Source organism: Garra rufa, chromosome 12 (genome assembly GCF_049309525.1).
Source record: "Garra rufa chromosome 12, GarRuf1.0, whole genome shotgun sequence".
Lineage (NCBI taxonomy): Eukaryota > Metazoa > Chordata > Actinopteri > Cypriniformes > Cyprinidae > Garra > Garra rufa.
The window spans coordinates 20,468,454-20,484,188 of NC_133372.1; the positions used below are offsets into that span (position 1 = coordinate 20,468,454).

Below are 15,735 nucleotides of genomic sequence, written 5' to 3' on the forward strand. Positions count from 1 at the left end.
TAAAACTGTCAGAGAAAGACGCACCAACAGCACCAGACTGTTTAGTATCGCATCGCATGTCTTCCATGAGCAGGGAAAGTGGTGGTTGTTGCTGGTCACTGTATGATTACTGAAATCGCGAAATGGCCTTAAACCATTAGTAAATAAACTACAGAATGTTATGTTGTCTAATACACGCACAAATTGTATTTATTCTGACAGCTCTGCACAAGTTTGTTAGCCAGGGTTCAAAGTCCAGTGCGTGAAGTGATGAGAATCATTCATAAATCTGCTGCTGTCAGCAAAAAGTATTACTGAGGTCTTCTTGCGGGTTTCCACCTAAATAAAAGTCAACATTCATAAATTTTAGTATTGAAAAAAACACGAAAAACCGTGTTCTACAATCGGCCTTCAGCCCAGTGTGTAATTTTGTTTGGCTTCGGCCAAGAATTTTCATTTCGTGCATCCCTACACAGTATTACAGTTTTTATCATATTTCGATTTAGGTAAGCAAAAACATTTTTTAAAAACGTATAAATTCAACTTTTATCCATCTATTGTTTTTTTAACGTCACAAAGTAATGTTTCAACATATTTTAAACATCACAAAGTGCAGGATGACTATTTTCTACAGAGAGGAAATTACATAAGTAAATGCAATAAGAACAGTAACTCTAGCCCAAGTTTATTTGGCTGTATATATTGCTGTAACCCTGACAAGTCATCTTTAGTGAATTTTTGTGTTGCTGATCGTTTGGAGACAATATTGTATTTCAGCTAAACGATCTTGGTGGATAAAATATATCTCACTTCAAAAATTGATAATTATATATATATATATATATCTATCTGTTTTCCTCACTCTAGCATGTCTCACTTTACCAGCTTGGCTAGACAGATTGAAGAACAGTGTGGGAAAAGTTCAAAGCAGCTGCAACCTTCAGATGAGGTCACAGACTACTGATCTGAGCTCAGTTTCCTCCATGTGACTTTGACTACATCATGCACTATGTAATTCCTCCGTGTTCTCACATTCCAACTCAAGTAGATTCACCACAATGATGTGATGTCTCTGTGCAAAGCACACAGGTCTCATGTTTAGAAAATATGTTTGACACATTGCAGCAAAAAGGAGTTAAAAAACGTGATAGACCAGGTGACAGCAGGTTTCCAAGTAGCCTGTTCCAAATTTTCCACTTTAACCCCAGCCTCAGCTCATTTTAGAGCCAATGACATCATATGTAGTGTAGCGAGAGAGCGGTGTTACAAAGTAAAACCAAGCTGACCGCAAATTAGACGTTATTCACAGAAAAGCATCTGAATGTTCAGCCAGAGCTGTCACATACAGGCTACTGCGCTTTTTTCTTACCGTTCTGTTCATCTAGTTCATTGCCGATCTCCTGACCCATCTGTTTTTGTCTACTTATGACTGCAGCCAGAGCATCCAAGCCAGCATCCTGAGCTAAAGAGAAAGACACATGGGAATAGAGGCATATTAAGAAAGAACTGTACAAAAGAAAGACAAAGGGCACATACTTATTCAAAAATTTTGGTTGAACTTTCCCATATTTTATGTTCCTGTGGTTTACATCTTGTAAATCATCGGGCGTTGAAGGACAAGCTCATCTCATGTAGGTCAGAAAAACAATAGAAAAGTACATCAATTCCGTCTAAATGAGCCGCATAGAAAGAGAAAACCATTAGCAGCAGGGTGTTGGCATCTGTGACATTTAAATGACATATAGTGTGATCTGATGTCATTTTTGACAGAGGCAGCTGCCACGGTGGGCCACAAGGTACTTTAGCTGTAACCTTGAAGCTAAAAGTATAACTCTGGTAGACAAACCGGCTCCTGCTTTTTCTCAAAACTCCTATCCGTTTCTATTCTCAAACGAGTAGCAGATCTCATATTCAGGGTGTAAATTTAAAAAAAGAGCTTCACATCCCATCAAGAAATAAATAATTTCCATATCAGCAGAGGTAAGTGGCCAGACATCAGTTATAAGACCAAAAGACTTGCAAAGTAATCTCATATGCAATATACCTTCGATAATTTGATGCTGTTGGTGTTTGATTTCTCCAAAGCTGAGTCCTCTGGTCTCCTCTGATTCATTTACCAGCCACGGGTTCACAGAGGGCCCCGACCCGTTTCCGCCTATCATCAGACTTGATCTGGAGATGATGATTGGCACAAAAATACACATTGTATCATGTCAGTTTATTACACAGACTCTTCTAAATTTAGCATTTTGAAAATCTGACATACTGTGTACTTAATGTTGTTAATAAGACACTGCACAATGCACTGTATTATCATGATTCACTAACCTAACAAAGATTGTTATGGGAAAAAAAAACTATATAATATAAAACTATTTACTTATAGTATGACAGCGTTTTAGTGGCATGTTAATTTAATTTTTTTTATTTTATCTAAAATTACGCAAATAAAGATGTAATATTTTGAGAATAAATACTAAATATTTCGAGAATAAAGTTTCAATATTTCAAGAATAAAGTCGAAATGTTTTGAGAATAAAGTCGAAACTACGAGAATTAAATCGCAGCAATTAAATATGTTGAGAGTATAGCCTGCGCATGTAATTGGCCCAGATTGGGAACAACAGGAGAAATTGCCAGGCTACTGGAATTTATTTGAATATATGTCGGATTACTAGCAGAAATCATACCATGTTATCCTTGCAGGGACAGTATGCTTGAAAATAATATTTCACATCTTCGACTGCATTCATTAAACACATTACTGTAGAAGACATTGTTTGTATTTTGCTATAAAACTGACAGATTTTGAAAGTTCAGACTTCTGAGAATATCTCTTAGTGCTTCTAATCTAGGCCATTTGCATGTGCAAAAGGCTATAATATACTCTCAAAATACTATGACTTTATTCTCGAAACCCTTTGACTTTATTCTCGAAACCCTTCGACTTTATTCTCGAAACCCTTCGACTTTATTCTCGAAACCCTTCGACTTTATTCTCGAAACCCTTCGACTTCATTGCCGAAACCCTTCGACTTTATTCCCGAAACCCTTCGACTTCATTCCCGAAACCCTTCGACTTCATTCCCGAAATCCTTCGACTTCATTCCCAAAACGCTTCGACTTCCTTAAATTACCTTTGAATTCAGTTAAATTACCAAAATTAAGTGCTAAATACATACTTCCTTTCAAAAATTTGGGGTCAGTTAGATTATTTTTACATTTTTGTCTCCCCACAAGCTGCATTTATTTTATTCAAAATACAGTAAAAACAGCAATACTGTAAAATTTTGTTACAATTAAAAATTATTATTTCAAAATATATTATGTATAAAATGTAATTTATTTCTATCAAAGCTGAATACTCAGCAGCCATTACTTCAGGCTTCAGTGTTAGTTGAGAATCCTTCAGAAATCATTTTAATATGCTGATTTGCATAATAAAACATTTCTCATTAAGCAGCACAAATATTTTCAAATTTTATAATACTACTGCTGCGCGAAACTCAAACTCAATCGTTGACTGCATTCATTAAACGCATTATTATAACATACATTGTTTGTATTTTGCTATAAAACTGACAGATTTTGAAAGTTGAGACTTCTGAGAATTTCTCCCGCCGCTCCCAATCTGGGCCATTTGCATGCGCAAAAGGCTAGAATATACTCTCAAAATTTATTCTCGAAACCCTTCCGACTTCATTCTCGAAACCCTTCCGACTTCATTCGCGAAACCCTTCCGACTTCATTCGCGAAACCCTTCCGACTTCATTCGCGAAACCCTTCCGACTTCATTCGCGGAACCCTTCCGACTTCATTCTCGAAACACTTCCGACTTCATTCTCGAAACACTTCCGACTTCATTCTCGAAACCCTTCCGACTTCATTCTCGAAACACTTCCGACTTCATTCTCGAAACACTTCCGACTTCATTCTCGAAACACTTCCGACTTCATTCTCGAAACACTTCCGACTTCATTCTCGAAACCCTTCCGACTTCATTCTCGAAACACTTCCGACTTCATTCTCGAAACCCTTCCGACTTCATTCTCGAAACACTTCCGACTTCATTCTCGAAACCCTTCCGACTTCATTCTCGAAACACTTCCGACTTCATTCTCGAAACCCTTCCGACTTCATTCTCGAAACCCTTCCGACTTCATTCTCGAAACACTTCCGACTTCATTCTCGAAACCCTTCCGACTTCATTCTCGAAACACTTCCGACTTCATTCTCGAAACCCTTCCGACTTCATTCTCAAAACCCTTCCGACTTCATTCTCAAAACCCTTCCGACTTCATTCTCGAAACACTTCCGACTTCATTCTCGAAACCCTTCCGACTTTATTCTCGAAACCATTCCAACTTCATTCCCACATTTTATTCAAAATACAGTAAGAAACAGCAACACTATAAAATTTTGGTACAATTAAAAATAATTTTATTTTAAAACATTTTATATAAAAAATGTAATTTAATCCTATATAAAAGCTGAATACTCAGCAGCCATTACTTCAGGCTTCAGTGTTAGTTGAGAATCCTTCAGAAATCATTTTAATATGCTGATTTGCATAAGAAAAAACATTTCTCATTAAGCAGCACAAATATTTTAAAATTTTATAATACTACTACAGTGTGAAACTTTTTTTAGGATTCTTTGATGGATAAGAAAGTGCAAAAGATCACTCTGCAGAAGTATTATTTCCCTTAGAAAAATAAATAAACCTTACTGATCCAAACTTTTGAACAGAAGTACATAAAATATTAAAATTTTATAGTCTAGGAAGCCTAACATCATTTGCTGTGCTTCATATGAATGAGTTTGTTTGTCCTAAATTGTTTTACCTGGAATTACCCAACTACATTCCATTTTTTTTCACTAAATTAAATTATGCTTTTGTCTGATGGCTTCAACAGAAGCACAGATTAATAACTTGGAGCTCACAGTAGGCCTATCTTAAAAGGTTTATGCAGAATCTTTACATATCAATTTCTCTATGGAGAAAACGTATGTTGTTTTTATGGAAAATACCGTAAACTGAGTACAGTGTTATTTTGCAGAAGACGTAAAGTCACTGTAACACACAGCCTCTTTTAACTTATTGTTTTAATAAAACACAAAAACGTATGTACATGCATTTATGCATTCAGCAGTCATCACTGTAATACACAAAGTCAACTTTCTCATTACATACACTCACAGTAACTAGATTACGTACACAGTGTAATATTATAGCTATTCCACATGCACTGTCAATCAACAGCTACGTACACACATCAAATGGACACACATCATCTACTTTACAAACGTAAATAAACTTCGAAGCATGTCCGTGAGTTGTTCAAGAGCCACAGGCTCTTTTCACCAAACTCACATCTGTAGCACTCATGTGCCTTCAGAATAAATAACCTTTCTATTTTTTACTTCTAAAATAGCAAACAACATCCCCTACTTTGGACCTTGTAAGATCAGAGAACCTCTGTTTATTTGTTCATATGGGTTCCACTTTGTTGGGCCCGGAGAGTGAGTTTTCATGCCCTACGTTACAAGGACACAAAGCATATGAACCGCCTCTGGCTTTTATACAAGCTTTCAAAGCGCCGTGCCAAACCGAGAAGTGGCCTGTTATCCTGTGGAGACACTGCGTTGTGCTTTTGCACTTTTCTTTGATTAATGTATGAAACCTGTTCCCCCTGAGGCTCCTGGACAGCTCGCAGAGAGAGAAGTGAAGTTTAAAGGCTCTTCTGGAAAAGCTATCAGCGCTCAGCATCGTGCAGAGAGTTATGAGCCGGTCACTAGCTCGCACGGGTGTCCTGCTTCCTGTGGGTTCAGAGCCTATATCTAAAGTAGTATCAAGTAGCATCAATACCTGAAGTTAAAAATGTCCATCGCAAAACAATCCATGGCGCTAATTACAAATCAATTCGATTTTTTCAATTTCATGTCTGGATTGTACAAGTGTCCTCATATCATAATAAAGGAAAAAAAAGTTTCTGTACATGTACATATTAAGTAGTTTGGGACAATATTTAAGGACACTTTACTGCTTAATATTTGAAAAAATAACATTTCTCAAAGTCCATATCATGCGGTGCAGCATATAGAAAAAAATATAGAAAACATGAAATTGAAGACTGCTGCAAAGCCTCACAACTCTTTTCAAATTTTAAATAATTTGTCATTTTTAAAACAACACAACAAGGTTAGTTAAGCTTGTGAATTGCCATTTGATGCAACTAAGAGATTTATTAATTAATAATTAATAATATTTTTATAAAATTCATTTTAACTTAAAATATATAGTTAAATGCAAATGTTCACATACACCTTGCAGTTAAAATGTTAATTATTTTACTAAAATAAGTGGGAACATACAAAATGCATGTTATGTTTTTATTTAGTACTGACCTGAATAAGATATTTCACATTAAAGATATTTATATATAGTCCACAAGAGAAAATAATAGTTGAATTTATAAAAATGATCCCAAGTTTGCATACACTTGATTCTTAATACTGAGTTGTTACCTGAACAATCCACAGCTTTTTTGGTTTTGTTTTGATTCATTTTGTTTTGTGATAGTAGTTTATAAGTCCTTGTTTGTCCTGAACAGTTAAATTGCCCACTGTTCTTCAAAAAAATCCTTCAGGTCCCAGAAATTCTTTGGTTTTTCAGCATTTTTTTTGTTTATTTGAACCATTTCCAGCAATGACTGTATGATTTTGAGATCCATCTGTTCACACTGAGGACAACTAAGGGACTCATATGCAGTTTAACTGTTCAGGACAAACAAGGGACTCATGAACAACTACCACTAAACAAACAAAAAATAAAAACACACACAGAGCTGTGAAGCATTCAGGTAACAGTATTAAGAATCAAGTGTATGAAAACTTTTGAACAGGGTCATTTTTTATAATTTCGATTATTATTTTCTGTTATGGACAAAATGTAAACCTTTTTTATGTGAAATATCTTATTCAGGTCAGCACTAAATAAAAAATAACATGCAAATAACATATATATATATATATATATATACCTAAATGTGAAAGTGTAAGGGGGAAAATGTATTTGTTTATTACTTTTTTTTTTTTTAAATTCTATAAAAGTTTGGAACATGTGTTTTAAACTAGATTTTTCGAAGAGATTTTTTCCTTTATCGTGGACACTCATAAATGTCACTGACCCATATCAAGGATTTATAACCATTTTTATACTGAGGATTTTTTAATGTTTCCTTTCCAGGATATGCAGTAATTCATGCAGGTTAAGGTGAAACTGCATGTCAGAAAAGGGTATCTGACTAAAACTCAAATGACTTCCTCTCACTATAAGCGGTAGTTTTTGACAATGGCCCTTCTCTTCCAGTTAGTTCAGCATCAGCGGAGCTTCACTTGGGTTCAGAGAGGTCGCTAACCTCTAAAGAGTCTTCAGCTGGATCTGTTCCTCTCATTCTCATCCTTCCTCACACCGAGGAAGTTCACTTCTTACATGCTTGGCAAGCTAGACCTCTTTCTTCTCAATCTCTCCATTTCTTCAGCTTTCTAATCTACAAAAGTACCAAGGCATTCACAGAGTGCCTTTGAAGCGTTGTCTCTATCCAAGTCTGAGCTGATATTAATCCTCTGGCCAGCGAGACAAGTGGTCAGTGGCGGATCCTAATCTTTCTGACATGTTTGGCAACCTGTAGCTTGCGCCAGCCCCTCTCCACTTCCTCTGCTCTATCTTAGCGGCGTGAGGATTAACGCTTATCCAATTAACCTCCCGCAGAGCCCGCAGACTTAATCAGACGAGGCATCACACTGGAGCGAGACCTGGAGACAGACCTTGCCTCTTAGAGGCCCTATTTAACTAATTACAACTTTGTGCATTACGATCAAATATAAAAGAGAGGAAGTTGGGGGAGGATGGTAGGGAACTCTGAATCTTCAAATGAGCGGCATGTCATTTTGTGCTTGATTAGAGGTTAATCTTTCACAAAGGTATTGTTTCATGAATGCCATAAGCCTGGTCTTATCCCTATGGAAAAAAAGTGAAATGCTATTTCAGCTTATTGAAGCAAAGCTAACACCCCCACTGGCAGACAAAGACCACACAGTGAGATGAATCCAGGCCCTAAAAATCCTGCCAGGCTAACACCCTCATAAAAAATTCTTTAGCATTTAAAAACTTGATCAAATGACTGTAATTTATTAGCGCTTTTTAACTAAATGTGTGCACGGCGTACCAGTGCGACATGAACGGGACCAATAAAGATAAAAGTTCAGCCCTCCCATGTTAAGGAATTAGAGGATTAAGTGCACAAAGATGGGTAGAAAAAAAAGGGATCAGGCCTTTAAATGATTTCCTAAAGTCTCCTAATTTTATTAATTAAACATAGTAACTAAACACCTCTTCTCAGCCTTAACCACCCACAGATTTAAAAAGGCCCAATCTATCAAACCTGATCTGGTTTGCTCTAAAAGAAACCTCTATATTAGTCTGTATCAGTGTTATTTTAGTATTATTTATATAAAATTACAGTATTTCTATCATGACAACTCTCCGAAGATTTTAGAATAGTAATGGATGTGGCAGTGTTAATGTATTTGGCCTTGGCGGGATTGCTATGTTGCTGAATTGCTGCTAGTACAAGAACTTGCTACTGCCAATACATACACTGATACATTGCTGTGAGTATTTAGGACATACTACTGCTGCACAAATAGCATATATATACTCATAGCAGATCTATACAGGTGGAGCTGGGGAGGTAAAGGGTTTCAGAGGAACTTTGAAAGCGCGTTGAGAAATGCTCTAGTGAATGATAACCAGCCATTTAAATGTAAAGCAGCAAGCTTATTGGTTGTGTATGCAACATAAGCCAATAGGCTTGTACCAAGTAGTTTAACGCTATGAATATTATCAGTTTGTGGAAAGACCCATCAGCCTGTGCCACCTAGAGTTTCATGACAGAATTTGGCATTTATTAAAGAGCAGGTCATATGTGTTTTTGAAAAATATCTCTTTTGCTGTTTGTAACGCAGCTATCTCTCAATGTAAACAGTCTGCAAAGTTGTTAATCAAAAAAGTGCATGATAAAGATATTGTCTCACAAAAGAAAGAGCCGCCTTAACGAGTCGTCATATTTTCGAATCTTTTGCCTGTTACAATATACCTCACTAGGTAACATTTTAGCATAATCCCTGCCTGCCTACGAAATACAAACAGTCTGACCTGCCCACAAACACACTTTTGCTAGTTAATGTGTTTACATCATGTCGAGAAGATGCTGTGCTGTGAAAGCAGTTTTGTTTTCATTGCTGAAAGATGATGATGTGAAGACACGACACCACAGCAATACAATTCAAACCCTTTGTTGTGTGCTCGTCATTTTATCGAAGACTGTTTCTCTAATCTTAGCATGTTGAACACCAGATTTGCTAAATGCTTGCCAATGAAAGTTAAGTCCATACCTTTTTTATTTGGACCAACAAGCATCTCTGAACCATAACCTGTAAGTACGATTGATACATTATGTGTACATTTTTAATTGAGTGCTCAAAATATCAATTTTGTGTGCTAATATGTGACCCTAGACCACAAAACCAGTCGTCAGGGTAAATGTTTAGAAATTGAGATTTATACATAAATACAATCTGAATAAATAAGCTTTCCATTGGTGTATGGTTTATTGAGATGAGAGAGACAATATTTGGCTGAGATACTACTATTTGAAAATCTGGAATCTGAGGGTGCAAAACAAATCTAAATACTAAGAAAATCACCTTTAAAGTTGTCAAAATGAAGCAAAGCATAGGCTATTACTAATCAAAAATTACGTTTTGATATAATTACGGTAGGAAATTTACAAAATATCTTCAAGCAACATGATCTTTACTTAATATCCTGACGATTTTTGGCATAAAAGAAAAATGTATAATTTTGACCGATACAATTTATTTTTGGCTATTGCTATACACCTGTGCTACTTAAGACTGGTTTTGTGGTCCATGGTCACATATGTGATGTATATCTAGTGCAGGTTTAGGTTTTCAGGTAAACCACAATCTTACTGAAATTTTGATAATTCACTGTGAACCCATGATTTCCTAAGAATTTATTGATTAATGTAGACTGTCGTTGTTCCAATTACTTTGATTAATAATAAAGAATGTCGACATATTTTGGTTTACAAACTATTGTCTCATCAGTCACGTTATAACTCGGCTAACTATCCACTTTTATTGTTTTGTGAAGTTTTTATAGTTTAGCAGCTAAACTTTAGCTGCGGGCACGATTCACTTGCATAAGTGTTAAACAAATGTTTTTTTATGTTATTATTTTAAGAACAGATTGGAGCTCTATATTTTTGTTTTATGTAAAGGTACATGCTTGGTCAATGGTAACGCTAACCTGCTCAAGTATACCTCTCTGTACCAAATGACAACAGACTTGCCAAGCTGACCAATCAGAGCAGAGTAGGGTTATTGAAGGGAGGGGTTTGCTCAGAACTGCTTCGAACAAATCATTTTGAAATCATTGACAAATGACTCTAATATTAAATGTATATTCTGAGGAAATTACAATGTTTTCTGACCTTTGATGCATTTAAACCTGCTGTAGGGCACTCCAACACAATATTAGGACACTTTAAAAAAAACATTTTTTACATTTTTAGATTTTCAATTTTAATTTAAATTTTAATTCAAAGGAATTACTTAACTTAAAAAGTTAAAAACTTTTAGTTGAAGTTATTGGCCTGTATAAAACAAGGTGATGAGAAATGAAGTGTAATCCAGACAGATGGAGCATTAAGTTTCTAATGATTACAAAAAAAGAAAAAGAAAAAGAAATTAGATTTTTACATTAGCAGATTGTTTTGCCCTCCTATCCGAGTTCGTATAACCTTGATCAAGAAGGTCAAATCAGAATAATGACCATCTCATTTCTCTAAGGAAGTTGGGCTCTGGAGCTGTCGTTTCGATTAAGAGTCATAAGCGCACAGGAGATTGGCGGTGACACATTAAGTCTCTGATTGGTGTATTTTGGAGAGAGGATGTGAGCGCAGTGGAGAGTAGGGAAGTGTAAACAGTCCGGATGGTGGAAGTTCAACACTCCGCTCTGATCAGCAGAGCAGTAAAGCTGAACTGGAGCCCTCAGAGAGTGTGCACAGACTTCCGTTTTAGCACGGGTCGCACCATTTCTGGCATAAAGTTACTCAACACTGGGACAGTACTGCAGGGCCAAGAAGGAAACATGGCAAGCAAAGGCCTCTATGGTCTGGTAGACTAACTAAGGCATAGAGTTCATGGTTTCTCTACTGTTATTCTGAATAAACGTCAAATTAAGGTGAATATCAAGCTATGCAGCTTCAATAAGGATGTCCCACTAAACCGAGGCCAGTTTGAGTGTTTTGAGCCAGCTGACTCAGTCACTTGGAACAGTCACTTCCTCTTTAAGCCACTGCTGTGTTGACACTGAACATTTTACATTCATTGATCTTGTACTTCCATTATGCTGCGCAATCATAAACATTTGGTTTTCAGTAATAGATTCTACACTGTTGTTGCAAATCCTGCTGATTTGTCTACAAAATACAGTTATTTTTCAGCAAGGATGCACTAAATTGTTCAAAAGTGAGAGTAAAGTACTGTTTTTGCCATTGATAATAATTAGAATGAGTTCTGAAGGATCATGGGACACTGAAGACTGGAATAATGGTTGCTGGAAACTCAGCTTTGCCATTAGAGGAATAATTAAAATATATTAAAACAAAACAATTATTCTAAATTGCAAAAATATTACACTAATACTGTTTTTACTGTATTTTTATCTAAGAAATAAAGCATAAAACACACACACAAAAGTATTTTAACACTAACATTTTAAATGGCAATTTGCTAACCAAACACTCATGTTTTGAAGATATAATATATCCTCAATTTCATTTTAATAAATTAAAAATAGTCATGTGCTGTCAAATTCATATTTAAGAAGTATATGTTTTTAATGCATAATATACACATGCATGTATACATTGCTTGAATATATATGTATGTGTGCATTTATATATACACTACCAGTCAAAAGTTTAATGTTTAATGTTTTTTTTTTAAGAATTCTTTTCTGCTCACCAAGCCTGCATTTATTTGATCCAGCAAAAGCAGTATTATGAACTATTTTTACTATTTAAATAAATGCTTTCTATTTGAATATATTTTAAAATGTAATTTATTCCTGTGATCAAAGCTAAATTTTTAGCATCATTACTCCAGTCTTCAGTGTCACATGATCCTTCAGAAATCATTCTAATATGCTGATTTGCTGTCCAAGAAACATTTTTTATTATTAATATCAATATTTAAAACAGTTTAGTACATGTTTTTGGAATCTCTGATGAATAGAAATATCCAAAGATCAGCATTTATCTGAAATAACAAGCTTTTTTGTAACATACACTATACAATTTAAAGCTATAGGTTTTTTAAAAAAAATTAATACTTTTATTTGGCAAGGATGTTTTTAATTGATCAAAAGTGACGATAAAGACATTTATAATGTTACAAAAGATTTCTATTTCAGATGAATGCTGTTCTTCTGAATATGAGCAGCAAATCAGAATATTAGAATGATTTTAGAATGAAGGATCTTGTGACTGGAGGAATTATGCTAAAAATTCAGCTTTGAATGTGAAATCACAAGAATAAACTACATTTTAAAATATATTCAAATAAACAGTTATTTTAAATAGAAAATATATTTCAAAATGTGTTTTTGCTGCAGAAGAGACTTCTTTAAAAAACATTATAAATCTTAGTGTTCAAAAACTTTTGACTGGCAGTGTACAAAGAAACAAACACAGTACACACACATATATATTATGTAAACACAAACTTATTTTAGATGCGATAAATCATGATTCATTGATTTGACAGCACTAATAAATCAATGTTGCAAATGTAATATCTAACAAACCCTATAGTATATCTGTCTATCACTTATTTTTATCCATTATACATCAATGTTCAAATTGTTTAATGGTCACAGAACATGTACCTTGATGGCTCAGCTTCTGAGATGTCTCCTTTGAAAGAAGCATTCAGTCTCGTTTCTCTGGTAGCGAGATCATCAACAAGGTTCTGTCTTCTGTCAGCTTCAGCTTGCATTCTAACATTATTCATTAAGGCTATAAAATGATACATGTATGATCCATAATTATGCTCATTTGAAAGAATGATATACTTAATCATCTTTAACTTATATCTGCTAGTTTAACATTTATTTATTACAGTTGTTTAGGGCCAGCACTTCCACATTCAACACCAAAACACCACTACTTCAGACGGTTATTGGTTTGTTATTATACACTGACCCCTACAGGTGCTCAGAAGAAATCACACTTTTTTCTTCTTTATTTAAGGAAGTTCACCCTAATATTAAGATGCTGTGTTTGTTTTCTGCCAGTTTAAAATAACAGCAAAGAAACTGATTCATAACCTTTGTGTCTGGATCCTAGTGCCAGTGAGTTGAGTAACAAACTCATTGAAAGGCAGGATAATCAGAAAATAATCAATTCAGTTTGGCCAGTTCCTTTATTAAATGACTTCAATAACACTTTTTTCATGACTAGAATGCAATATTTATAGTGCTTTTTATGCCTTTTCTAGAAGTTGAAACGTGCTAAAATGTGTGAAATGTCTCATTTTGTGCTCCACAAAAAATAAGCAAAGCATGTAGATTTAAAAACTATTTTTTGGATGTACTATCATTTAGATAATCTTCAGCCTTAAGGCAATGTAATACTTTATTAAAATGTAATGTAAATACACCATACTCTTCCTCTGGAGTAAGATATAACAACATACTTATCTCTCAAAATCTTTGGATTTCAAACTCAGTTTCTATAAGGCATGAAAACAGTATCAAAAAGCAATTTTTTTTCTGGAAGGATACATATGCCGCTGAGCAGAAGCTCGAATCAGAGTCTCCCTGAGCTGTGCTATGTTCTGTTTGAGCTTCTGTAATGATGCTCTCAGGGTCATGTTGAGCTACGAGCATAGACAAAAACAAGAGTGACATAACAGCATAAAGATTACTGACAGAGATGGCTTAACTTTATTGTACAAAGACAATAAAAAATAAAACCCTTTCTTTACCTTGGCTGGGTTTCCTCCAGTCCTCTGCTGTCTGTTTCTTTCATGGATGTTTTCTGCAATTTCTTGAGCCAGCCGACAAGCTGCATCATAATTCTGTAACCTAAATAATGCAAAACAATACAAAAATTGCAGTTTGGTAAAACAGTTTTACACCCTGCTACACATTCTACTAGTGATCCAGTGATTTAAATCACAAGATTGTCATCAGCAAAATCATGTGACAAACATCTCAACAAACCGGCCTGGCAACATTTATACTAGTTTTTCGAGAGTTAAAAACATACAAATGTACACAAACACAGAATCATCTATTAAAGTATAGCGTGTGATGAGCAATACAGAAATTAATAGACAGATACATTCATTCTGATTTGATTGATCTGGCTGCTACAGATGCACTGAACTAAAAAGCAGATTAAGTTTGCTCATCTCTGCGATACAGAACTGTAGACCTCACGTCTATAAATGATAACAATTTAATATGCATACCACAAATCCTGTGACATATTGCGGGAGTTTCGTTTCAGTTATAAAAAGCTTTTATGTAGAAACTCAGAGTGAAAACACCAGCAACAGAAACTGCGCAGGGCTGCTTCCTGTTTGGCGTGACGTCAGACGGTGGCCTCGTAGAGACACACACAGAGGGAACAAATTAAAAATCTCAAGTACACTCATATTTAACACAAAGTTAACACACTTACAGCTATAAAAACGTTCAATTGTTTAACACATCGTTAACATAATATTTATACTACAAGACGTTCGCAGATACTTTCGTACTTTTGTTAATATTTGCTTAATAATATGCTGCATTATCTCACTTATTGCACGACTAAGACTCAAATAAATTAATATGTAGAATATGTTGATTTGAAATTATGTTATTATAAAAGAAGAGGAAGACCATGGAGTCAGAAACAATGAAATAAGTGGCAAACAATAACAAAACTGCATCGAACTCTGTTGAAAAAACCAGCATATGCTGGTTAGATGTTTTAGTGCTGAGATGCTGGTTTTAGCTGGTTTATGCTGGTCCTTTGCTGGTTTATGCTGGTCATGTTGCTGGTCAAGGACCAGCATTAACCAGCAAAGGGCCAGCATAAACCAGCTAAAACCAGCATCCCAGCACTAAAACATACCTAACCAGCATATGCTGTTTTGTTTTCAACAGGGAACAACAGTGATGGTTTATTTTTAATAAACAATTCCATTTTTTTTAACAAATAAACGTCATTCCTTTTTTCATAAAGTCTCTTCTTTTGTTCCTTTATCAATCAGCGTTTTTGATTTAGGATTTAAGATTTGGTAGAGAGATTCAAATAACTCATTCGTAAAGACGGTCCCCTGTCACCAATAGGCATAATGATGTAACCTGTTGAAAAGTTATTGATTCAGTCGATCAGTCATTGGATAATTCTTAGAGTTTCAATGGTAATTTTATTTACATTAGATATTAATCCAGACTTCTTTATTAAGATTTATTTTTCCAAGTGTGGTTATGTATGGAAAATAATTTAAAACTATTCATTTATAATAAATCGATGACTTTTGTAAAGATAAATTGATGACCGAATTTTGATCTATAAGAATTGATCTTGTTTTATTCAGTTGTTA

At 35.0% G+C, this 15,735-nt stretch overlaps 1 protein-coding gene across 1 annotated transcript in view; it reads right to left on the reverse strand.

Moving 5' to 3' along the window:
* Window positions 1-14,726, reverse strand: part of stx8 (syntaxin 8) — a 66,887-nt gene extending 52,161 nt beyond the window's left edge. Inside the window, exons 1-6 of the mRNA XM_073852528.1 lie at window positions 14,611-14,726; window positions 14,122-14,221; window positions 13,919-14,013; window positions 13,022-13,132; window positions 2,024-2,151; window positions 1,349-1,441 (exon numbers count right to left, since the gene is read on the reverse strand). Coding sequence (XP_073708629.1) covers window positions 1,349-1,441; window positions 2,024-2,151; window positions 13,022-13,132; window positions 13,919-14,013; window positions 14,122-14,221; window positions 14,611-14,627 — 544 coding nt within the window. The 5' untranslated portion in view covers window positions 14,628-14,726. The remainder of the gene's footprint in view (window positions 1-1,348; window positions 1,442-2,023; window positions 2,152-13,021; window positions 13,133-13,918; window positions 14,014-14,121; window positions 14,222-14,610) is intronic.
* Between the last annotated feature and the right edge of the window lie 1,009 nt (window positions 14,727-15,735).